This window comes from Marmota monax, unplaced genomic scaffold (assembly GCF_021218885.2).
Source record: "Marmota monax isolate L192 unplaced genomic scaffold, Marmota_monax_Labrador192_F-V1.1 WCK01_AAM20220418_F8-fsc00001, whole genome shotgun sequence".
Lineage (NCBI taxonomy): Eukaryota > Metazoa > Chordata > Mammalia > Rodentia > Sciuridae > Marmota > Marmota monax.
Genome location: NW_026693777.1, coordinates 11456339 through 11482145, shown reverse-complemented (window position 1 = coordinate 11482145; position 25807 = coordinate 11456339). Strand labels below are relative to the sequence as shown.

Genomic DNA, 25807 nt, shown 5'->3' with positions numbered 1-25807 from the left:
TACAGAAAGCAGTATAAGAGATTTTCAAGGAGGACATAGCCAATAATGTAAATTGATGTGAAGTACAAAATGTAAATGATATAAAAATGCATAAGAACTAGAAAATATCATTGGGTTAATTGGTCAAGAGATCTTTTCAAACCCATAAGCCCTTGCTGCCAGAGTAGCACCATGCACAGTATTCAAGTGGGGTAGGGCTGACAGAAGAGTGGAGCCAGGTGGCGCCCCACCCTGTTACCCAAAAAATGGGCCCCAGGTATTGTGAGAGTTAACAGAGTAGAGAGAAATTAAGTTCAAGTGTCACCTAAACATGTTTCACTGTGAGGGAATGACATATGGAAGACAAAACACACTGAAATTTCAAAAGAAATGGATAACTAAAAGAAAGTAGGACATCAGGGTAGTGAGAAAGGTTGGCAGATGGAATGAATCATTTAGGAAAGAAGAAGTCCACAGCTCTTGAAACAGAAAGGAAGAAAAGCAAGAATTCATCTGTCTTACAATTTTTTTTAATTCTCTGTAGCTGAGGATAAAGGAACAGAAAATTAATTTGTATTTATCTAATGGAAGATTTTTAGTTTGAGTCAGTCTCATTATTTTCACCTACTTTCCAATGCTATATGATCAATTCCGTAAATATTAAGGATATATTATTTTAAAAAATATTTTAAAGAAATCATATTTAGCACCAGTCTTTCTAAGCTGCAGTTTATTTAATAGAATTATATCACTTTTGACAACTAATAGAATTGTATAATTTTCCCTGGATAAATTCTAATTCTGATAGTGAAAGGGTATTTTTAGCTTGATGGGAATATGAACTCAAAATACTCATTAATTTTGAATATCATATGGCCTGAAAATTGTGCTGATTAATAGTCGCCTAATCAAATAACTGGTATTAAGACATCAGTCTGTGATGGTAGCCATACTGTGAAACATTCATTTTATTTATGGCACCTAAGTGAAAATTTTGGTAATTTATGAACAGCGTATGTTTTCTCTTAAGATTGTGGGGACATGGTAGGAATGGCAAAATAATGATGATATTACTATTATTAATTTAATTCACTTCTTTTCCCTTCAAGGAAGAGCTTACTCCAAAAAGCATAATTTACGCCCATCAAAAATATCTTTTTTCTTAAGTTCCTGCCCCTGATACTTACCTACGGTTGTTCTCTTCAGGACATTCAAAAGAACATTAAAATTCAACCGTGCTTTTCTTAAACTGTTTGAATGATTAACTGCTATAATTAGCTTTCAGTAAATTCACAAAATAAATTAATGCTTTATAATTAAATACAAACCCAACTTCTTTTCAGTATCTGTTTTTACATTGAAATTATCAGAGGTGCTGTATTAAAGCTCTTCTAAGAAAGGGGGTAAAGTGTTTTTGTTGATGTTGTTCTTCTTTGTTAATGAGCTTCTATTCAGGCCATAGATATGCCATTGTAGTGTTAGATAAAGGGAAGTGGGTATAAGAATAATTAATTTTATACAAGAACAACATAACAACAAAAAATCCTTACTTTTACCCATCTGCTGGAATCTTTAATATGTTTTTACTTTTTATAATAACACTTCATATTTTTTAAAACATATGATGTAGATTATTATTTCAAAAAATTAAGATCAATTGTCTAAACAGATGATATCAATGTTTAAAATTGTACGTAAGCCAACGCATTGAGTTTCTTCTTAATACTGTTTGCATGTTTCAAAATGTCCATTTCAAAAATAGGATCAAACTGATAAATTAATTGTTAAAAAAAATTTCAGGTAGGTTGAGAGGAAAGAAGCATGCTGCCTTCAGTGCAGATAGGCTTATTAAATAACTCTGAAATGTTTTTGAGCTTCACATACCTTTGTATACTTTTTAATTTAAAAACTCAAAATATTCCCCTTCCACTTGGCCTTTTTAAATTGTGAATTTTATTTCTACTGGAGTGTTGATTTTTCTGTGGTGCTTTTAAATGGAAGTACCTACATCAGCAATAATAGAACCCAACTGTAAAGTCTTTTCATTGGTACTTTTCAATTGATAGTTTCTCTTGGGTTAAGATATTCCACAAATAAAGGGTTCTGTAATGAATACAAGTAGCCTGTTTAGAAATGTGGCAGTGTGTATGTCCTCATATTCAATGCTCTGAAAAGTTCTGGACAAAAACAATATGTTACTCATATAATCAACTCCCAAACTTTATCTGTTCTGCTTTGCTTTAACAGCACCCTTATTCACCTATTTCTGAACTATCTTAGCAAATACTTTTTGGATGGTTTACATGTGCTAGAGGCCAACTTTCCCCTTCTTCTTCCATCTTTCATCAGAAATGATTATCAACTGAGCCCACAAGTATGTAAAGAAGCAATTTGGCCTGAAATGCAATCTTATTTACAAAACAGAATGTTGATAGGTAATACCCCTGGAGCATTATATTGGTTATTGCACTGCAGTGAGACCTCCTGTATTCTGTACGGAATCTGCATTCTCATATATGTCTCTAATACTGGTTGTTCAAAAGTATCATTCTGCTCCCACAACAAATCCTCTGAATTCTAGAAGACATCATATCTTCTCTCTTCATATCCTGTTTCGCCCAGTGCATCTCGGCAAATGAGAATATGAAACAAAATCAAAGACAAATGGACGTATCAGACTGATTGGAAACAATTGGCATCTGTAAATTTAATACTTTGGAATGTCAATATTAATTAAAGGAAAATTATTGGGCACAAATTATAACAAGAAACATATTTAGGATGTGGGGACCATAAAGAAGAGTAAAATGTGGCCCCACTCACCACCTGTTAAGTCCCCATAAGGAGATAGGTGCCTAATCATGATGGGACAGGTTCTATATAATCATGTTTACTATCTTTTAGATTGCTTTGCTGATATAGTCTGTTTCAAACTGTTCATTCAAATGGCATCTGGTGTTACTGGAAAACACTTTATTTCTCACACAAATATTTTATTTTTTTTTATCTGAGGATAAATGAACAGGAAATCAATTTGTATTTATCTGATTACACTGATAATGATTTCTAGATCCATTTCTCTCAGCAACAATTCATAAGATTTTCATATTTCCAGAATGCTTCTGACATTATAAAACATGATATATGAAGGCTGGAGGTATAGCTCAGTGGTAGACCACTTGCCTAATATAGATAAGGCTCTGGATTACATCACTAGCACTGAAAAAAAAGAAGGAAAGAAAGAAAAAAGAAATGAATATATATAGAGAGACCAATAGTCTTTTTATTCATTTATAAACTTGGAATGGTAATCCATGGTCACTTTGTCTAATTCTTGTAAAACAGATTCTTAGCAGAAGTCCAAAAACTGAAACCTAATAAATCATACTTCCAAAAGAGATGCTTTTTCACTAAAATTGAAAACACATTTTTCATTTTTTTTATTCTATCTAAAATGTTTTTTATTTTCCTGTTGAAGTCTGTATATTGTTTATGGAATAGTTTAATGAAAAAAGTAATGTATTTTATAATTTTAAGGCTACATCTACAGTCAACATATATTCTTACCACCTCCTACTTGTGGAAACCACAAGTCCAACCTTCTCCAGTGCCTGTGCTGCCTCTCTAGCCTAAGTTCACAACACAAATCTAGTTTTAAATAATGTAAGTCTTCCCTATAGCCATCAACATTCATAGGCACAAATCTACTTCTTACTTTAGGGAAACATCAGCAGCAAACCCTACTCAGATTTTACAGTGAATGGCCTTTGTATCGATGTATGTTTTAATTCCATTCACAGAGCATCTTTATATATCTCAAATTTGAGAGACCTCAGTAAGTGCATTTAGAATGTTCTTACAAGTAACCTGTCAGAAATGAATGTGAGCCAAGTTTGCACTCAATTCTCAAAATATAAAAAAAGGAGACTGTGGCTATACTGCAATGTTTCCTACCTGATTATTCAGAACAGAGGCTTAGCTTCATGCCAATCTTTTACATGCATTGCCAGACTAAACAAGTACCTTCTGAGGTTCATCCATCACAATTTATGATACATTAAACCAAATCTAATGTTCTCTCAGGCTGGTGTTAGGGGATTTTCAATATTCAAGCTAAGAAATTGCATTTGGGGAAAGGGATTTCTCCTCTCTTTTTCCAAAGAATGTCTTTAGTTCTATAGTCTCTTTGAGTCTATTGGACCCCAGTTATACTTCAACACTAATCACAGATTGATTTTAAGAGTCTGAAATCGTAACTGGTAGCAGAAAGTGACTTTAAATTAACATTGCATGAACTACTATAAATTGTTCACTGAAAAAGAGAGTGTTTAATTATAAATGAAGGAACCTGCTTCCCAGCTGATTAACTATATTAAACACTTTATATTTTCAAAGCTCAAACACAATTGTTAATAAGCTATTTCTCACAGTGGGTCTCCGAGGGGGCCTAATACTATCACCTCCTATTTTTAAAAATGACACACTTGACCCATAAGAATTAGATAGTTCATCTTGGACCACATAGCATAGAAATGAAAAACTAAAATTAGGTTGCAAGTTCTCATGTACTAATGTCTGGTTTACAGAGCTATGTTCTTGGTTTTCTGAGCAAAGTCAGTGAAAAGACTAAATAAATTTCATTGTCCTCTATTTCTACAGATGTCATCCACACACAGAATTTTATTTTCCTTAGACCATTTCATTCCTAGTTATGTTGTTACAGGAATAACAAAACCAACATAGAAAAATGACTCTCTGGTCAAATTACTCACACCCCTTGTTCTGATATTCCTTAAATTGAGCTCAGTTAGCAGATTGAGTTGCCCTGCTTTTCTCTTTAGAATCAGTGTCAGTTGAAAAACTAGTATGAATGGCTTATGCCAAATCTTAGAATTGTCTGATACAGAGATCAAATATACTTATCAATAAAGTTTCTTTTTAGTTTGTTAAAGTACACTTGATTATATTTTCTTCTCTCAAACATTTTTATTCTTATTTATTGACTGTAGCTTTATAATCAGTAATAATGTTTTATTCAGCCTTTTCATTGCTACAACCAAAAGGCCTGACAAGAACAATTTTAGAAATGGAAAAGTTTATTTGGGTTTTATGGTTTCAGAGGTCTCAGTCTATAGATGGCTGACTTAATTGCTTTGGAATAGAGGTGAAGAAGAACATCTTGGGGGAATGGTGTAGCAGAGGAAAGCAGCTCAGGACATGACACCAGGAAAAAGAGAGAGAGAGAGAGAGAGAGAGAGAGAGAGAGAGAGAGAGAGAGAGAGAGAGAGAGAGAGAGAGAGAGAATGGCGCGCAGACCCGCCTGCAAGTATACTCTGCTCACAAAAACAAAATATATACCCCAAGGGTACACCCCCACCCCCAGTGACCCAACTCCTCCAGTCACAACCTACCTGCCTACAGTTATCCAGGTTAACCCATGTAAGTGGATTAATGCACTGATTAAGACTTACCCAACCAATCATTTTACTTTAAAATTTTCATGCATTTTCTCACCCATGAACTTTATGGAGACACCTCATATCTAAACTATAATAAATATCTTTTCTTAAATATTTTGTCTTATGAATTGTTTTCCAGGAATAAAAGAATAGGTAATACTTGCCATGGATATATATTCATTTCACATTTTTTATCAGCAGTTGAGTTGTTTAGCAGTATAAATCTAATTTGGTTGATTAATTTATAATTCTTTCAGTGTCAGTATCACTTTAATATGTTCACTATGCACAGCACAGAACTACAAAATAATGACTGCATAGTAAGTAAATGTTAATCACACAAGCATTCAAGCTTTCTGATGTGCGTTTTTATCTGCCACCAACATAAACTCTGTAATGTAAATTATTCTAAGTACCCTCATAGTACCCTAATATTAATATGAAGTTACTAGTAAGATAATATGTAAAATCCAAAAACTTTAAAAATTCTTTTTAGGTTTATCTTTTCTCTTCAGAAACTGAATAAGGAACATTCTTAGAAAAGAAATCCTCATGCAAGTATTATGATACTGACAAAAGTAAATGCTCTTGATACAATATTGTTTTAGATCTTTTTTTAAAGGATATTCTGTGCTCTTATACGCTTTAGAACTGTGAGTCCATTGAATTGTATGTGCACAATATTATTTATCATGAATGTTTTTATCACATTTCCCTTTCTGAATACATTGTGAAGTTGTACTTCAGTGCCTATGAATATATAAGTACTTGACTCTAAGTAATAGAAACCACAGTTTATCCTGATTTTGTCCTATAGTAACCTTCTTAGGGATAAATAAGATTCAAAAGTTGAATTTTTTATTATGGAAAAATGTAAACAGTATTAAAATATTCATATCCTGGTGTTTTCATTAAGACTGAAGCTTAGTACATTTTCTAAACAATAATTTTGGGTGTTCTTTTCTGTGATTCAGACTTCTTTAAGCATATAAAACATTTCTTACATTTACATACAGGCATCACAAGCATTTGGTAAATAAATGGAGCCATAATCTATGACCATGGACCATGTTTTTTTCTTTGTTTGTTTCTCATCTCACAAATCAGGGCCTCATTGAGTGACTAGTCCCGAGAAGCACTTCCTTAAATATGTCTTGAATAAAATAATATAAATGTTAAATTTGATATTCATTTATCTCTCCTCATATGCTAAGATACAAACAAGCAAACAGATAAAAATATTTGAGACTATAGAGTAAAGAAATTTAGAATCAACATTTTTTTTTTAAGATTTGAAAATGTCTTCATTTCCAGTTCATTCTTCTCATGTCTATAGAATTCTATGGTGTTCCTTGACCTTTCTCAGACTGAGGAAAATCTGCTTAAATTAAAGAGAGTTTGTCCCCAATTGCAGTTAGAAGGCCTCTGTTATCTCCAGATCTATTGAATTCATGTCTTTTTTCACAGTATCATTATGTTGTAACTTTAATGGTAAAAATGATTTATCAATATTTTATTCTGATAATTGTGTTTCACTACATATGCTATATTTCATCATATGAGAATAATGATGTCAAAGGAGACTGAAGAAGATGTTGGAAAAAAATGAAAATGTGGGTATAAAAGAATCATTCATAAAATGAAGCAAACTCTATTCCATATTGAGTCCCGCCATGTCATTCAAAGTTCAGGCCTGAAGAAGCCTATAGATGCAGCTCTCTAACAGTCATTACTACTGATCATAGTGTCAACTCAGCAGTGACCTGAGACCCAGAAAACACCACTTTTAGGATTCAAACATGGAAGGTATTCCAAATCATCTGCCAGAGAGGTCCATTTGGTCATCTGTAGGAGAGATCTAGCAAACAGTTTTAACTAGAAATATCCATTAGGGCAGAATAAAGCAGTTCATAGAAGATGCTTTGAAATTTTTTCCAGTTTTTCCTTCTTTTCATTTTCTTTTTTAGTTCACGTTATTTCTACATCTGAGAATGCTTCATAAATACAAAACAACTCAATTCTTAACTTGTTTTGGTCATTATAAGATACAACCTTAGAAGAATTTTCTTTAATATGACAGTTGTACAATATTTGAGTTGTTTAGAAAATTATGGAATAATTAAAAATGGCATAGAAATGGTATTAGACTAAATGATCCATGTTATTACTTTTAACTTTAGTATACTGTCTTTATGTAAACAAAGTTCATCATTTGTTCAAAATTCAATTGCAAAAATATAATAGTAGCATAGTATATTGAAATTTAATTGCACATAGACTTAAAGTGTACTTTTGTATCACAGGAAAACATTATCTGATTTATAAAAACAAGTGTTTATAGTTTTTAAATGGCTTATTGTTTTAGATTATTGCTGAATTACCTAACTCAGGTTTACCACAATATTTAGAAACCTAGAGAAGCCTTATGCACATTTTATATTGTTTTGATTTACATCATTTCAGCCCAGGAATAATTACCTAAACTGAATTAATAATCCCTAAGGTTATGAAAATACCACTAACTCCTAATGGAATTTTTATGTTTTAGCATTAAAAAAAGGACGATTTTGGATCACCCCAGATCCTTATCACAAGGATGACAACATCCAGATTGGGCGAGAGGTGAAAATATCTTGCCAAGTAGAAGCTGTTCCTTCTGAGGAGTTGACATTTAGTTGGTTTAAAAATGGTCGCCCATTAAGAAGTTCTGAGCGGATGGTTATTACACAGACTGACCCCGACATCTCCCCTGGAACAACAAACTTGGATATCATTGATTTAAAATTCACGGATTTTGGGACATACACATGTGTAGCCTCTCTGAAAGGAGGAGGAATATCTGATATCAGTATTGATGTCAATATATCCAGCAGCACAGGTAAGAAATATATTTATGATGCAAATAGTGCTCATGTTTAGAATAATTTCTTTAAATTTGGCAGACAAAATAGTCTTTAGTCAAGCTAAGGACATTTGTATTTTTTTTAATTTCCTAATATTAAAATCCTATTGTTTTGAATGTCCAATAAATATTAGATTGTGAGATATGTTACTTCTATATGGATTTATGTATGATTTTGCAGAAATCATGCAAATAAAATTAATAGCATTGACAAAGATAGATACAGGTTTCTGGGCTAAATAATATCATGCTCTCATTAACAATGAACCCTGTGTAGACTTAAAAATTATATTTATAAATTAAAAAACAAATAACTAGAGAGTTGAGACAATTTGCACAAATTTTAACAGAAATTATTTAGTTCTAAATCCAAATCCTGAGAGATATATTAATTAAAAGTAATTTTAAGTAAAAGTATGTAAGAAATTTAAGTAAAAGGTAAGTAAGAAATTTCTCTTCTACTAACAAAAAAAGTGATTAATGTGTTAAAGTTGCAGTTGGATGTGACATTTTGGAGAATCTCTTCGCAGAATCTGTTCTCAATGAAATTAGTTAAAACTAAAAATATATTGAAGTGAAATTCCTTCTTTTAAATTTAAAAATGAAAATAGATTATTAATTTTTCTCTAAATTAAATGTGGATCTGTAGATGAGTAAAATCACGGCTGGTTGCTATGGGAGGACACTTCAGGTGAGCTTTGAATGTGTTTTAAAGCCCGTTATCAGATGAAATTTCAATGGAAGATTCTTATATAGCACTAAGTAAATACTGTGTGTGGCAAACATAGAGCGCTATTGTAGTGGCATGCTCTGTGTTGATGAATGCTTAACAGTTGGCTCTTGGTTTCCAGTCAGGCAGCATTTGACTCTTGTGTGTTATTATTCACCTGTAGCACTATGCTTTCTCGTGGCTCCAAATCACAATACACACTGAATTGATTTTACTCCTAAGGAACATAGGTCCATACTTCAGGGTGACAAAATGTGCTTACTTTTCACAGTTCTGCTTTCTAAAGAATAATTTTTATCCACTGAAATTAATGTACAAGGAAAGCTGGATGACAAAAAGTATGTGTATTTGGACATTATTCCTTTTCTATTAAAAAAAAAAGGTTTTTTTATCTAACTGATCTTTAGATATAGGTGCCAACATTTTCAGACAAATTCATTTAGGATATTTTGTGGAAATGTGTCAATATGCCCAGTTATTGATTCATGTGCTCAATCAGCAAATACAAACCAATTACCTTAATTAGTGTGTGAGGTGACACTGCACCAAGTGACAGTGATGTGAGATCTTTCCTATAAGGGAAAGAACAAGACAGAAGAATAGTACATCCAGGATCAGTTGTCCTTATTTCTTGAAGGGCACTTTTCCAGAATTTAACACATAATTATAGGAATCACTTTGGTTTTTTGGTTGCTTGTCTGCTTTTGTTTGCCTATTTCTTTTTCAGAAGCGGTGACATAAAAGTTGTATCCAAAGAATCAGGGCTTCTATCTAGAAGGACTCATGTGATTAGACCATGTTTCACATACTGTTAAACACAAGGGAATCACAGAAAAGAGAGGAAACAGAGAAAAACAAACAGGAAAAAAAATAGAAAAAAGGAACATTACAAACTTACTCCTAGAATGAACCCGTATATTCACTTTTAAACACATTAGTTATATTGTCTATTTGAAACTGTGTATTTTAAGTGACAAAGTAGAAAGAAGGACTGACAGTGATTCTTGAAATTTCCAAAATCCCTAAAAGGAAAATTCAATATTACCAAAGAGCAAGTTTTACTCAGGAAAGTGCCTCTTATTAAAAAGAGATTAGTTATATAATCAAATTGTCTTAACTATTACTAGTTTGCCTGGTAAACAAAGGTTACAATACTGTAGATAAAAGAAATACATTGAGTCTTCTGCCAAACACTACCCCATGAGTCTCCCTACCTACCATGCATATTGAGCTGCATCCTAGCCCTTTTTACTTTTTGAGACAGGGTCTCCCTAATTTGTCTAGGCTGGCCATGAATTTGTGCTCCTCCTACTCAGCCTGCTGAGTAGCTGGGATTACAGGTGCTCAGACACATGCCAGCTCTTAATATTTTTAAGCCTTTTCATTTTTCATAAAAATTCTTATATTGAATCTCAGAAGTTACCATGTCTTAAGAGACATATGAAAGATGAGGATGTGCTACCACGAAGCATTTCTGCCTAATGTAGAAATTTTTTATTTTAATCCCAGACCACATTTCAGCATATATTTTAGATGTCTTTTAAAACAGAAATATAAAGTATCGCAGAAATGTAAATCCTGGTTTAAATCGTCACAAATATTTTCAAAAGACTGTGATTTAATGTTAAACTGTGGGGATGCTACATGCATTTTGGAGTTTGCTGATGCATTTGATTGAATAACAATAACTTTATATATTCATGGATTTTGTATCATTTTCACATTAGTTCAATATTATAGACTTTTCCCTCCTGTTTCTATAATCATACAAGTCATCTTTAGTAGGAGAAGTTGTTGTTTTGTCAATCTAAGATTGTTTCTTTCAGATTCCTTTCTGAGTTATTTCTATGCACCGAGCTTTGTATTCTATGGTGATAGTAAAAATGTGCCTTGCCCTTAGGCAGTTTTAATCTGAGTTGTCAAAACAGATTATATGGAAACTAGAGGTTATATGTAGCAAATGGATAGTGTGCTTTAAATTTGTTTCAACATCCATAGGTATGTTGAATGCTTTTGCCAATGTAGATGTAGGAAAATTTCAGAGAAATTACATCTGAGTTAAATCCTGATAGCAGCAGCATTGTGAACTGACCATGGAAGATATGTTGGACAAAATATGTAGGATGTAGAAAGTTCCAGGAATATTAAAGTACTTATTTCTTGCATCTATTTTAGGTTATTAATTAATATTACCATAAATTATATTGATTTGTTCTAATTTTGTAATGTTCATTACTAAAAATATATAGTACGTGGCTAGACTGCCTGTAAAGGGAAAACCACAGTATAATAATTGCTCTAAACATATCAAAATTAAATAATTAATTTTAAACAATTATAATAATTCAATTTTGTAAAATAAAATTCCTTCACATACTTACTGAAAAATGCTGGTAAATCTTAGAATAAAATGTTTGTAACAGTTAAATTCAGATCCATAAATTATCATTACTTATTTGTTATTCATTCTATAAATGTAAAATTTTGGAGGATTTGCTGCAAAATGTAGTACTGTCCCATAGTAAAGTCCTTAGTTGTTCATTAGCTTTCACGTTTTCCTTTGCACGACTCAACAAACGTGCAAGTTTATAGTAAACTCAGAAGCATGTGCATCATGCCTTGAACATCTACGCAGTCAGACTGGTTATCTGTGGAACTCCCAGGGTGAGACAGCTGGTGGGCAAATATAGCAGAAGACTCAATATAGATTTTAGGATTTTTTTTCCTCCCATGTTAGAGTACACAGACATTTTATACAGCAAGAAGCGGAGCAAGATTTAGAGGATTTAACAAGAGTCTAAAACTTAAGCATTAAGAGCACGATGATGATCAACTTAAAAAATGAGTTCAAAATTGTAGCTTTGCTACTGACTACCTGTCTAGTTACTATAATTATAGTAGTTAACAAGTGTCTGTGCAAGCATTCACATTTATGAAATGAAAGTTCTTGATAACACATGACTTGATAACACAGTTCAGAATGAATAAGAATTGATAATGAGCAGGAGGGCAAAAGGAAAAAAAAAACAGATTAAATCTACTTAACTGGATTTTTTCCCCTTTTTCATTTAAAGAGGAAAGGTAACTCATGATATACTGCTGATTAAAACTACAGTTCTACAGGGTGAATATAGTGAGGAACATGTTGGTTTCTGTGAGAGGAAGGGGTGAGTGTAAGACTAGCATGTGAAGCCCTGGCGATGCTTTGATCGGAGGAGGCTTCTGTACACCCAGGAGTGTCTATATATTTTTAAAAGTTCTTGAATGCCCAAAAAGGCATACTGAAAAAAACACAATTTTATAAAATACGATACAGACTCTGAACTTCACAGTTTCCTGATTAAAGAGTCAGCTTCCTCTTGTCTAATTGGCCACTTTACACACTGGCTTTCAGCAGAATTGGTTTCATATATAAATTTATTCTTTAATAAGTCTTGAAAATTCCTTTTTCTCAGTTAACTCTTATGTTTATTGAAAACGATGTTGTATCTGTCCTTGATATGGAGCAGGAAGAGCACAGTGTTTGAGTACAGTTTCAGAAGGAACACTGTCCACCAAAAAACAGTGGATTATCTCTTCTATAGCCTCGCTTATAGATTTCTGCTTTACCTTTAGCACTAGGAATGGAACTGAAGGTGGTTTAGCAGATATATTTACTATATTAGTGTTAAAGCCTTGAGAAGCTATTGTGCTTAGTAAATACTCAGTAATATTGTCATTGAGGATATGTATTTCTTTGAGTAAGTGCATAGACTTTAGGAAATTTTGGACTAAGCATAATCATAGAGATATACAATTTTTTTCATTTTTGCTTTTACTGCAGAATGATGTTAATGTTAGCCTATGTTATATATATTCATATTTAGCGATATGAGTTTACCAAAAAAGAATATTTCATGGTTTACATTGTTTATTTGAAAATAGGTATTGTTCCTTAAATGTGTTTTTATTAAAAATTTGACAGGTTTTTCTATCAAACCTTCAAATGCTTTCAAGAATTTTTAAATGTTCATTGGAATTATTTCTTATGATGATCTGTATTAGTCCTGCATTGGTCAGTGATCAATGCAGATTTTCCACAAAGGAGAGGTAAATGCAACAATCTGCAGTGGCTTATCTGTAATCTGTGTTTGAATAGATTTCACACTTTCATACAGATCAGATAGTTCAAATAATAAAAGAAAAATTGCAAAAGTAGCAATCTTTTATAAAGATGTTATTCTCACCCTAAAATAAGTTTGCAAAATGGTAAGTTGTCCACATCAAATCTTATGGCTTTGCATTATTCTTATTTTGATAACTGACCATCAATTAGCATCAGTGGGGACTGTGCAATGTGGAGCTATTGTCCCACTCCTTATTTTCCTTAACATCAACTATTCAAATAGTATAGAATATTGTGAATATTTTAAGGAGAAATCACCTTCAAAACTTTACTAAATGCCATATTAAAATATGCTAAATTATTTAAGAGAGAAATTGCTAAGATAACACTAAAATAAAGTGTGATGTAGTGAATGGGAACAGTTCAGGAAAGCATACTGAATTTTCTGGTGTTAAAATGAACACAGTACATATGACTCTGTCCATTGGTACCTTTCCCTTCCATTTGCTAAACGGACCTTTACTAAAGAACTCTCAGCCCCTGTAGAAACTGCCCATACTGCAAGAAAATTGAGGCTTGGAAGTTCAATTTGAGAACCTAGGCTAACTGAAAATGCAAGTGGAAATTACACCAAATGATTTACAAGATCAAAGAGAAGCCATCACCTGTAATTATGGAATTTATTCATAAATACAGTATAATTCAACAAAATTTTTATTCAGTAACCACTCTAGTATGGGGATATAGGAAGAAGTAAAACCATAATAAACAATAGAGTATATCTTCCAGTGACATTATACTTTAATGACTTTACTGAGATGAAGTCTAATGCTTACTTTAATATATTATCTAAGTACTATGAAAGTGCATAGGATAATGTTCTTGAATCTGGTCAGATAAAGTTCCAAAGGGCAGGTAGCATCTTAGCTGGATTAAGAATAAGGCAATAGACCTTAGGAGGAAAGATATGTAACACTGGATCTTACTAGCTGACATTCACACAATCAGAAATAACAAAAGGCTGGCACAGTGGCACATGCCTGTAAACCCAGAAGCTCCACTGGCTGAGGCAGCAGGATCCCAAGTTCAAAGCCAGCCTCAGCAAGTTAGCAAGGCCATAGGCAATTTAGCGAGATCTTGTCTGAATTTTTTTTAAAAAAAAGGGGGCAGGAGATAGGGGGCCGATGTGGCTCAGCAATTATGTGTCCCTAGGTTCAATCCTTGGTACCAGAAGAAACAACAGCCAAAGGATTTTCTCAGGGGAGCCTGTTCATTGGATGAATCTACAGAGTTCAAAACATAGACAATTAGAGGAAGAGTGGTAGAGAAATAAAATAATTTTAAGAAACATTCCAGAGACCTAATCAGTTAGACAAAGAAAATGTTTTCTTTCTTTCCCTAACAGTGCAGACTACTTTTGCATTGTAAGTATTCAGTGAGTAATTTAGGGATTACTTGAGAGAAAAGGCAGGAATTATTAAATAGAAAGGAATAAGGCAATGTGGAGGAACAAAACATGAGAAGTGGGCAAATGAAAGGAAGCTCAACTACTGGGAAAAGCTTGAGACTCACTCATGAACTACATGGGAGAAGTCAATGAACCTTTGTGCATCTTACATTCCTTCTCACTCCACTACAATTTTGGAATTTATCAAGGTGGACTTTAAAGAAATAGGATGAATGAAAAGGAACACAAGAAAAAATTACAGATTGATTATGTGTATGGAGGTATGATTTATTCAGCTGGAGAGATTGATAGGAATCAATGAAGTGCTGAGGACCACTCACAACCTCTCTTATTAAAGGGCAGTTAAGTCAATGACCAGTGCTCTCACGTCAAATTAAGAAAAGAGCCCAATTGGCCTCAGACAATGTAATAAAGTTCAGGCCCTAGACATGGGTCCTAAATTTACCACTTAGTAGCTTTATGATATTAGGTTTACCTGGACCTCAAAGCTTTACATCTATAGAATAAAGGTATCAGTTGGGTAACATTTCCAAATAGTATTTTAATGGAAATTAGAAATTATTTGGAAATTCTCAAGAGCAATTGAACTAGAGAGAGAAGGCAAATACATTTCACCACCCTCCATTTCTTCTCCCAACTTCAGAACAAAATATATTTCTCTGTTACATATCTTCTATGTAAGCTGATATTAAACAAATGATTCTGACTCTTCACATATACACATGCACACACACCATTAAACATGTATAATTGAAAACTACCATCTTGGATGAGGTTTTCCATCCTTTCTAAAATGTTGATGTTTCTGTGATTATATCTTGCATTTTTATTGTGGTAATGCCAAGTACTGAGTTAGGGATTTTAGGTAATGAGATAGATATAGATATATAGACATGCAGATATTTTTTAATTTGTTGTTTTTACATACACATGACAGTTTATTATATTTTTACATACTCCACATACATGGAGTACAACATAGAGCATGATAGTCTCTACTTCCATCCATTTACCAGCAAATGCCCCATAGTAATTTTTCTTAAAGGTTGAGTAATACTCCATTGTGTATGTATACCACATTTTCTTTAAGCCATTCATCTTTTGAAGGGCACCTAGGCAGGTTGTGAGAGATGTTTGAAAGAACAAATTGGTTTGGTATTAGTTGTGGCTGAGGGGATGGTGAAATATCCTTGTGTTTCTGGTGACCAATTAAAAAATCAGTTCTGATGATCAGGAGAAAGGTTAGAACCAAACAAAGACTTCACAAGTAATTTCATTGATTAAAAACAGATGGGCTTATCCAAGAAGACAATAAATAGCAAATCAAAATATGTTCCAGGAAATGGTGGAAAAAGCAGAATTCATGACCATGAAGAAAATAGAGCATGACCCATGGCAGTCAAGGAAATAGAGCACTCCAATTTGTATAGTAAAGGAGAAATCCCAGTGGAAAATTTTCTGTATTTATCATGTGTTCATTGCTTTCAATACTTCATCATCAGCATTAAAAAGCACATAAATGTTTTATTTGTCCCTGATATGTTAATAGCAATACTTATATTTTGATAACAGAAACAGATCTTATTTTCCCCCTAAGTGAAAGAATGAGTCTTGAAGAAGAGAGGGAGGGCAAAAAAAGAGAGAAGTTGTAATGGGAATGGTAGGAAAGAAGAGGGAAGGGAGGGAGTAGGAAAGAAGAAAGAAGGTTATCAGATTTTACACATGGCATTTTGATATGAAGAACATCTATCCCCAGATTGTATGGAATCTTCTTAGGTCACAGGTGGCTTTACAAACACAGGAAGTAATGATTGTATCAATCCTCTTTTTAAATGACATTTAAAGGAGTTAGAGGGGATATTTAAAACATTCTTGATTGCAACTTGTTTTGGGATCCATAAATTATATTACCATTTTTACTTTTATTTTAGGGGAAAATACAAATGCAATGATTTATTACATTAAATCATCTATTTTCTATAATAATTCAATTAACATTAGTTATATTTTCATCTTACAATTTGTTCACATAAAAGAATCCACATAATTATGGAAACAACATTGAATTTATAATTTTCCTGCAGCTATTATTTTAAAATACCCAAATATCACAACAAAGGTTCTCTTTAAAGGTTATAGTCTAAAGGTGCCTAAAGAGCTTTTAATTATTCTTTCATTATTGAGCCCTTTCTTTACTGGGTGATATTCAATATGTTTTAAAACTCCCATATTTTATCAAAGTAATCAATGAGACATTAGTATATTCATCTAATTTATGCTTCTTATTCCTTTTATCCCTTTCTAATACAAGCAAAGGAATAAAGCAACTATTTGAATTTAAAATGACTGAATATAGATTTCTCTAATAGGGGACTGAAAAATCATTGGTTAGTTCCCTGATTTGCATTTAAAATTGTAATAACTAGAAATAATTTACTAGCACCAAAAACATGATAAATAACTGATAAAGAATTAATTTCTCCTTTAAATTTATAGTTAGTAATGAAATATAAATTAATATATATTATTTTAAAAATAAAATGCCAGGATCACCCTGGCTCTTTTGACTGTAGGAGAAGATAAAGTTTTGGGAAGTGCTACTATTTTCATCACTTAGGCACTTATGACAGCATTTCAGGTTTTTATGTTCACAGATGATACTGCTAATTTACCATTAGGCAACTGGAGAACAGAGAAGTAGCTGTACTGACTGGGTCCATACACAAACAGTTTGATCATAATTTTTCTCTGTCTTAGAAAAATCTAGGACCCTAGATCTTATGGCATCAGACGTAATAGTTATTAGAGTGATTTAATTTGTGTGTAATGTCTTTAAGTTTCACATTATAGTTTGAAATGTCTAAAATCAAAGCCATTTACTTCTTGGATTCCAAAGTAGAAACTAGAATATTAATGAAAACATCTTTTCCCCTAAAATCTACTTGCAAATATATACATTTTCAATGTCAAAAGTGACTCATTAATTTTCATAATATTTAAAATTATTCATCTTTCATTGATGGATATCAATGAGGTTTGGAAAGAGAGTTTAGAAAATTTGGAAAACCATTAAATTAGAATATGTGTTGCCCAATATTGGGATATTTATATATTTTGAATAATTTTACTTTTTGTTTATTTATTCATTCTTTTTGTGGTGGTAGGAATACCACAAAGAATTCAGGACTACTTTACCATTGAACTGCATCCTGAGAACTTGTTCCTTTTTGAGACAGAATCCCATCAATTTGCTGAGGCTGGCCTCAAATTTTCCAATGGTCTCAAACTTGTAATCTTTATGCCTCAACCTCCCAAACAGCTGGAATTATGTGCTTGGGCCACCATGCCTGGATGAATGTTTCTAGTTAGGTTTTCTTGTTTTTATTTGTTTGTTTGTTGCTGTGCTCAGTTTTGCCACTGAGATTCAACCCCAGCCTTCTTATTTTGAGACAGGGTCTTGCTAAATTGCTTAGCCTTGCCTCCAATTTTTGATCCTCCTACCTGAATCTCCTGAGTTGCTGGGATTACAGACATGTGCCACTATGCCCAGATATATTATGAATATTTTTAAATAAATAAAAATAAAAATTACTGGAGTCAGTCCCCAGATTCCTATTTCATAAAACATTTTTAAAAGACTTCTAAATGTCTTAATTATTTGTATTAAACACAGAGGGCACTTACAGATTACCTATTACCTTTAATTTTGTAGAGAAGAAAATGTGACCCCTAAGCTTGTTCTTTTCATTTTATACAGCTATGTCCAAACTTGAGTTTTCACTTTCAGGTTCTAAATCTACTATGAGAGCCTTCAGCATGTACCAAGATCTTATATCAAATGTATATTTCTCTTTACTATCTCAGGGGATTCTGATATCTGTCTCATCTGTTTGACAAAGGCCTTATTTGAGAGAGTTCCTGTGAATAGGTGTTAGAATAGTCTGGAAGGAACTGGATCATGTAACCATATACACTGTTGTGGAGCTTATAAGACTCTCAGAGTCCTAGTCCAAGAAGACCACTTGGAAGAGTATTAGGATGATAGGTTATGTTTGCCAGTCTCATTTTCCACCCACAAAATAAGGGAGAGGCCTTATGTCTTCAAACCAATGCAAAAAGATTGAATAATAATAATTTCACTAAGGAAGATCATTTTCCACATTATGCTCAGTTAAACTATCTCTATAGGAATTAAGACAATGCTATTTCTCTTGTCCTAGCTGCCTGAAAGCAATGGATACATGGTTTAGGTCTGAGTAGCATAATTTAAATATAGACATAATTCCTAAACTAATTTAATACTATAATATATTAAAACTCACAGCTCACTAATGGAGATCACATTATTTATAGTGAAGTATTTTTTTCTTTTTTAACTTTTGTACTAGCATACCAAACTACAGAAAAATGCATAGGTATAAATGCAGCATGAACAGTGAATGGATATGTCCACACCCAATTTAAGAAGCAAAACATCAAAATATGCTAAAGCATTTCAAAGTATTTACAGTCCATCTAATATACAACACCTATATACACACACACACACACACACAGAAAAATGAAGGTGTTTGGCATGTTTACTATATGGTATTCAAGATGTCCTTTGAAGTAGGTACTATGACTATACTCACTTTACATACAATTGAGAAAAACACATAAGTAACTTTTTACCAAGTAGAGGCATACAGTATGAACCATTGGTCAATTCAGGGTGTCAATCCTGGGTTCTTCACACAAAACTCATAGTCTCTTAATGGATTCAGCTCAACTAATGAGGTTTCAAGCTCCAGATATGCACTGTAAGAAGGGAATTTTTAAGAAATATTTTGTTCTAGTTGTAATAGAACAAAAATACCTTTGTTTTATTTTTATGTGGTGCTGAGGATAAACCCACTTTCCTGCATGTGCTAGGCGAGTCTTCTACTGTAGAGCCACAACCTCAGCTCCTATAAGAAGGTCATTTTAATGAGTGAATCCATGTGAGAAACTTCAAATCACGGTGTGTCTGTCTTTTGCTCTATTTGAGGAATTGGAACCTGGGAGTCCTGTGAGATGACAATCAACCTACCAGGAATTTAGGATCAGGACGGAAAGATGTAGAAAAGGGTCCATGACAGTGATTTGTAGGGGAAGGGAATAACTTAGAACACTAGACTCCTCTCAAGTACGTGACAGGTTAAAACATTCAGAATTTCCCAAATTTTATAGAACTTCTGTCACTAGTAATGACTAGATTAAAAAATATGTAAAAAGAGAGGGGCTGGGGATATAGCACAGTTGGTAGAGTGCTTGCCTTGCATGCACAGGGCCCTGGGTTCAATCCCTAGCACCAGAAAAAAAAATGTAAAAAGAGAAAAGTGTCACGGCACTTTCAAAAAGTATTTATGTACAATATAAAATAGAGGGTAATTTAAATATGTGAAGTAGAAATAATAAAATGGTAAGCAGTTCAAATGTCTGTCTCTAAAATGCATTTAGCATAAATTACTGTCCACTATGAAAAAACATAAGTAGTCCACTTTTACCAAGTCTATCTAAATAATACTGGTAAACAAAATAGATTTTGCTGATATTTAAACAGAAATATCCTTGCTTTAAAATAGAATGCAATGCAAAACCATATTAATAAAATTTCACTAAACTCTATTCACATTCATATATTAGTTCAGAATGAGTTATGTATCATTGCAATTGATACCATTGTGTGAGCTTTTATGTGGTTTTAAAATTATGCCCATATTTTTATTGTAGCATTTTATACTTCTCAGATCAGCAAAATGGATCATAAAGTGCAATCATGCATCAGTAGCATATTTGTTAATAAAGACTTCATGTGTTACAAGAAAACCTTGCTCCTATTTTTTTAATTGACCAGTTATCTACTAACGGATCTGTTAATTAGACCTCATTTGCTTTAAAGAACATGTGGCACTGATTTGATGATGGAACATTGTGTTCACTGGTTGTTTCTTTTTGCTCTTGATAAAGCATGAAAGAGCCAGCTTCATTTTATGTCTAAATATTTATTAAGATGGTGATAGTGTCTATTTCCACAGGATAAGACAGCTTCAGTGGTGTACAATCAGTGGTGTAATTAGGGAATTTGTAAACCACAGGCATTGTCCAGAGCGATCATTTATAAGAGGCCTAACAGTGTCACATGGGTTCTATAAGGAGACAAATGGCCTTTTCATTGTAGAAGTAAATTGATTTTTCTAGCTATTCTGCATGGAAGAGTTTACCACTGTAAGCAACAGTTGCTCTAGAAAGTAAATTGCAATCACTTTAAAGCATCTTTGCTTTCATAAGATGCATTTGCTATATAATTTATAGCTTATCCTCCTTTTAATTTAGAATTCCTTCATCCACAGGAAAGCAGTTACATAATTACCATGATCAGACAGCTCCTTTTACTTTCTGGTCCCTGGTTTTCATGGTAACACCCTGACCTTTGTGAAAATGGACAGCACTGACATTTTGTCATCCTCATAAGAGAGGAATAGATATATTTAGGGATGTCCAAACCTCATTACTTCGTAGAAATAGAATGAGAACTGGGATATCTGTATTATGTGCCATTTTGTGAAAATTCAAAATATATTTGTCTAGTGGCAGACAAATGCAACCTGCTATCCTTGGATAACAACTTCAGAGGTCCCTCTCACTATTCATATTATGAAGGTTCATCTTTTCCCTTCCCCAAATGTTATTTTCTTTTAACAGTGTCCTTAGCTAAAAAAGTATATGCCTCTTCTGAATACCTGATAATGGCAATGACATTTATCTATATAACTATATTTGTATCTTTCACTTATATGAACATTTGCTTGATGTTTTATGTGTGTACTGGAGATATAAGAGATATGAACAAAACCTAATCTATGCCTTCAATGTATAAATCTATGCATAATAATCAAGTACAGTAATTGATATTAATGAAGTATGATGATAAGAAAACAATAATAATTAGCATATGTTTTGTGTTTACTATAACCTATAACTTGAGTTTAAGATCCTATGCATATGAAAGAAAAGATGGAAAGTAGGTATTATTGTTCTTACTTTACATATACCAAGAAATGAGATGCAGGCTGGATATCCTACCCAAGTCCCCCAGCTGACAGGCTATAGAGCTGAGGTTTGAATTTAGGCATCCAGACCTATGCATTGATCTTTGCAAGTGTATTTCAAAACTCAAAGTGCTTTACAGTTTATTGGACACTCTCCTATGCATTGTACCATTTTATCTTTAAATTCTTATTTTTTCCTTCCATCATTAGATAGCTTTTTAGCAATGTTTCTCTTGCCTATTATCTTTAGTTTGAATAATATACTATTTTGTATAATATACTAATTTGCAGATGAGGAATCTGAATTTCAGACTTCCCTTTACCAAGATTATACAGCTAGTACGTGGATTAGGTCCTCAGTCTATGTCAAATTTCTAATCTTGTACTCTTACAGTTCTTCCAGACTCTTCAAAATGTTTTTCTAATTAAGAAATAACAATGGGCCATTACCAGCTACTAAGAAGCCTCAGTTTTAATAAGTTTCCATAATGCATAGTGTAATCATTGAAGGTGGTGAATGGCTTATATGTCTTGATCCCAGACTTAAGTATATCTGCCTATTGGAAAGGCTCAAAAATGTTTGTTAAAATACATTGAAATTGACTCTAGGTAGCATACAAACTTTTATATATGGAGTCCTGCCATTTATTATTCCAAGAGTGCTTGCTAGTAATTAAAGGGGTAATGTATATAAACAGATATATAAATGTATTTGGATAAATCATGGACATCATTTTTAAGAAAAAGTAGGCATGGATGAAAATATATTACGGAATATTAAAAATTGTAGGAATTTGGAACTCTTAAATAGCTTTTTTAGCTATATGTCTCTTGCCTATTATCTTTTTGTATAATATAATAGTTGGAGTGTAATAATCAACATATAAGTTCAAATTAGTTAATAATACCCACATAAATCAGGTTTCAGATTTACTCTGCACTATTATTTAAAAAAATACCGAACATGAAATGAATAAAAATGATGTTTAGGAATCGGTCCTTTTATCCCAAAAATATTTTAAGGTTGATTATTTCTTTAGGAAATGATCTAGTTATAGCTTGATAATAAAATACCATAGGACCTTATGTGGTGTTTTGACCCTTGTAAATTCCCCTTTATTATTGCAGAAATAAACAACTGCCTCTCTTGTACTGTCCATATTCTCAGTCTAGTTCATATTCCTTTCTACTAAAATTACAATGCAATTTAAGTCACTAGCAAGCTGAAAGATCTCTCTTCTTTTTGCTTATTTAGTTGTTTAAGAAATATTTTCTATATGTGAGACTTGATGTACCTAATCAGTGACTGCTGTTCATTTATGTATTTTAGTGTCTGAGAAACATATGCAATAAATCAAGGGAGGGAGATTAGAAAAAGCAAAAAAAAAGTATACTTTTAATCTTCTTCCAAAGAGGTTAGTAGAAGATGATATTACTAATAGAGATTTATTGTGCTGTTTACAGAAAATATTTTATTCAAGTTAGAAAACCAAATTATGTGAAGATAATAACAAATCACATTACTTGAACACTTAGCCAAATGGTACTTAAGTGACCTAAGCCAAGTCCCATTCACTTATCTGTTGGTGAGGCAACAAGAATAGAACCTGTGCTTATTTGTGACTGGTCTTTCAGCTTGTGTAGCAGGGAAAATATGAATGCCATGCAGAGAATGTTTTTCTATTTTGTTCTTTCATCTTACACTTTGTGTTCTATCGAATCCCTCAGAGACTATTCTTGTGCCATAGCAACACCTGCTGGGAGAGGGAAGTTGGAACAGCCACAACTGTTGCCTGCCAAACCTGTTTTCCTGATTGAATGGCACTGCATGTCCTCCATCCTCCAGTACCAAACCTTCAGAGTTGCTACCTCCAGGATCCTGCCTCTCCCCATATGTTTCAAATAACTAACAATACCATTCTAATAAGGTTTCCCAACTCTATGAAAAACAAGCATTGTGCATGTGTGTGTATGAATGTACATTTCCCCTTAGAGTATCCAGATGCAAATGCTGTGGTATTTTAACCTCATGTTTGTTTTCAATGTGGGCTTTCTTCCTGCTCTGTTGCTAGATCTGTAAAATATTGTCAATCCTATTTTGTTAGCATCTTTTGGTTTATTATGGGTGAGGTACTTACAAGTGTGTGTTGGTGCAAAAATAAAAGGCAATTCTTATTTACAGAATATAATAAGAGATGTATTTATGCTAATTTATATCATGGACAGAAAGAGTAGGCATACCATCTGGTATGAAGGCATTTTTATAAATAAGTGCTTGTTTTATATGTAATTTACCCATAGGACTCTCAGTTATGAAGTTTTTACAAGATGAGTCCACGTGGACATTCTATTATAGAACAAACAAGTCTTTCTTTAATTGCTAAATGAAGAAAGTCATAGAACAAACAAATTGCTCAATACTACCAAACGATTCCATCTTTTAGAATATTATCTTTATCACCTTGTGTCACTGCTATTACCAGAAAAAAAAACTGTAGTAGGAATGTTAACATTATAGAAATATTTTTGTGTGAATTTTTTAAATTAAAAATTGAGAAGTAAAAAATGATCTTGAAATTTGTGCTTAATAATTAAGCTTTGGATAATCAAAAGGTAATCACTCACCAATAGTTTTCTTACTTTGATTGCTTAGTAACTCTGGTGTTCCATCTATCATTCAAGAATTTGTTAAATTAGCTCATCACACAGTGTGGAAGCTACTGTAGAAATAGAAAGACTTGGGTGCTGACATCGGCATGCTTTAGTATATATGGAAGGAATTTTACACTTCAACATGGCTTTAATAGAATACATTGGACATCCTGTAATTCATAGACATGGATGCAGAAATCAGGAAAGACTACATATTTCAGAAAGCTTAAACTGAGCCTAAAGAATGGAGGAGAATCATTGAATGGTTATGGTAAGATCAAACCCATTTCTGTTTAGAAGGAAGAAAAGTGAGCTGTTGAGAATGAACCAATTGTGTTAAACAGATTGGACGTCCTCCCTCAACTGAATAGAGAGCTTTTTTGTAGAAATTCTAAGCTGTATCAAGAATTGGCAGGTAAGATAGAAAACAAGCACTGTAATTTATACCTTCAATACTAGAAAATGCGGAACTAATGTAAATATGCCAATGATAGACTGATATGATTTTTATGAAAGATCAGTTCAGAAATGGTAAGCATTGCTTTTTTTTCCCTTTTTCCCTTTGGAGGCAAATATGAGCTAATAAGTGAGGGACCCTTAGCATTTTTCACCCTAAATATCTTCCCAGCTCACTTTATTTATGCTGTTTTCATTGATACATAATTATTAATCTGACTAAAAGTAGATCAAGTTTCTTTTTCAAAAATTATTATCAACTTTTAGATCTGTATTAGATTTAAGCTGAAGGAAATTCTTGAATTTGCCTTATATTATCATATGAATAATTTTCAATGGTCTATTGAATGTGATCTTATAAATTAGGGGCTTTAAGGCAATTAATCCTAATTTAGAGTGGAATGTTCAAATCAGCTGTGAGGTATGTGGTGATTAGAATATTTTCAATATTTATGTATGGAGATTTTTAAATAGAAGTTACAATAATGACATTTTGCTCTTTACACTGAGTAGGTTTTCTTGATTAAGAAAGGGATTAGTGGAGCTACAACAAGCATGCTGATAGTTTTATTTTACCCTACAGTCCATTATGAGATGTCATTACTGCTATTCCTTTGACAATCATTGTAACTGCTAAGTATTTTAGTTTCATGTAAAATGACTTTATGACTTATCAAACCTCAAACTCTGACTATACCCAAGTGTGTATCTTAGGCATCTAAAACTAACCTGAAAGATGCCAGTAAATAAGAGATTGAGAACTGCTGACAGACCCCGAGAAATCACCCACATGTGATACAGTATCTTTTCTCCAAAACTAGAAAATCTTCAATGAGAATGTTTTTTACCTTGACATCTTGGTCAGTAGATCACTAAGAATGAAATTCACAGTACAGGAAATTCAGGGTATAGTAAAATGTTTAAACCTACCTATGGTTTTTGAAGAAAACACACATATGCACAAATACGCATTAGATTTTGTT

At 32.8% G+C, this 25807-nt stretch overlaps 1 protein-coding gene across 3 annotated transcripts in view; it reads left to right on the top strand.

The window, feature by feature from the left end:
* Window positions 1–25807, top strand: part of Mdga2 (MAM domain containing glycosylphosphatidylinositol anchor 2) — a 790036-nt gene that overhangs the window by 573207 nt on the left and 191022 nt on the right. For all 3 annotated transcript variants that reach the window (XR_009228346.1, XR_009228345.1, XM_046461748.2), the window contains exon 7: window positions 7987–8316. Coding sequence is in view for 1 of the 3 variants with exons in the window: in XM_046461748.2 (XP_046317704.1) it covers window positions 7987–8316 (330 nt within the window). In the remaining 2 variants the exon portion in view is untranslated. The remainder of the gene's footprint in view (window positions 1–7986; window positions 8317–25807) is intronic.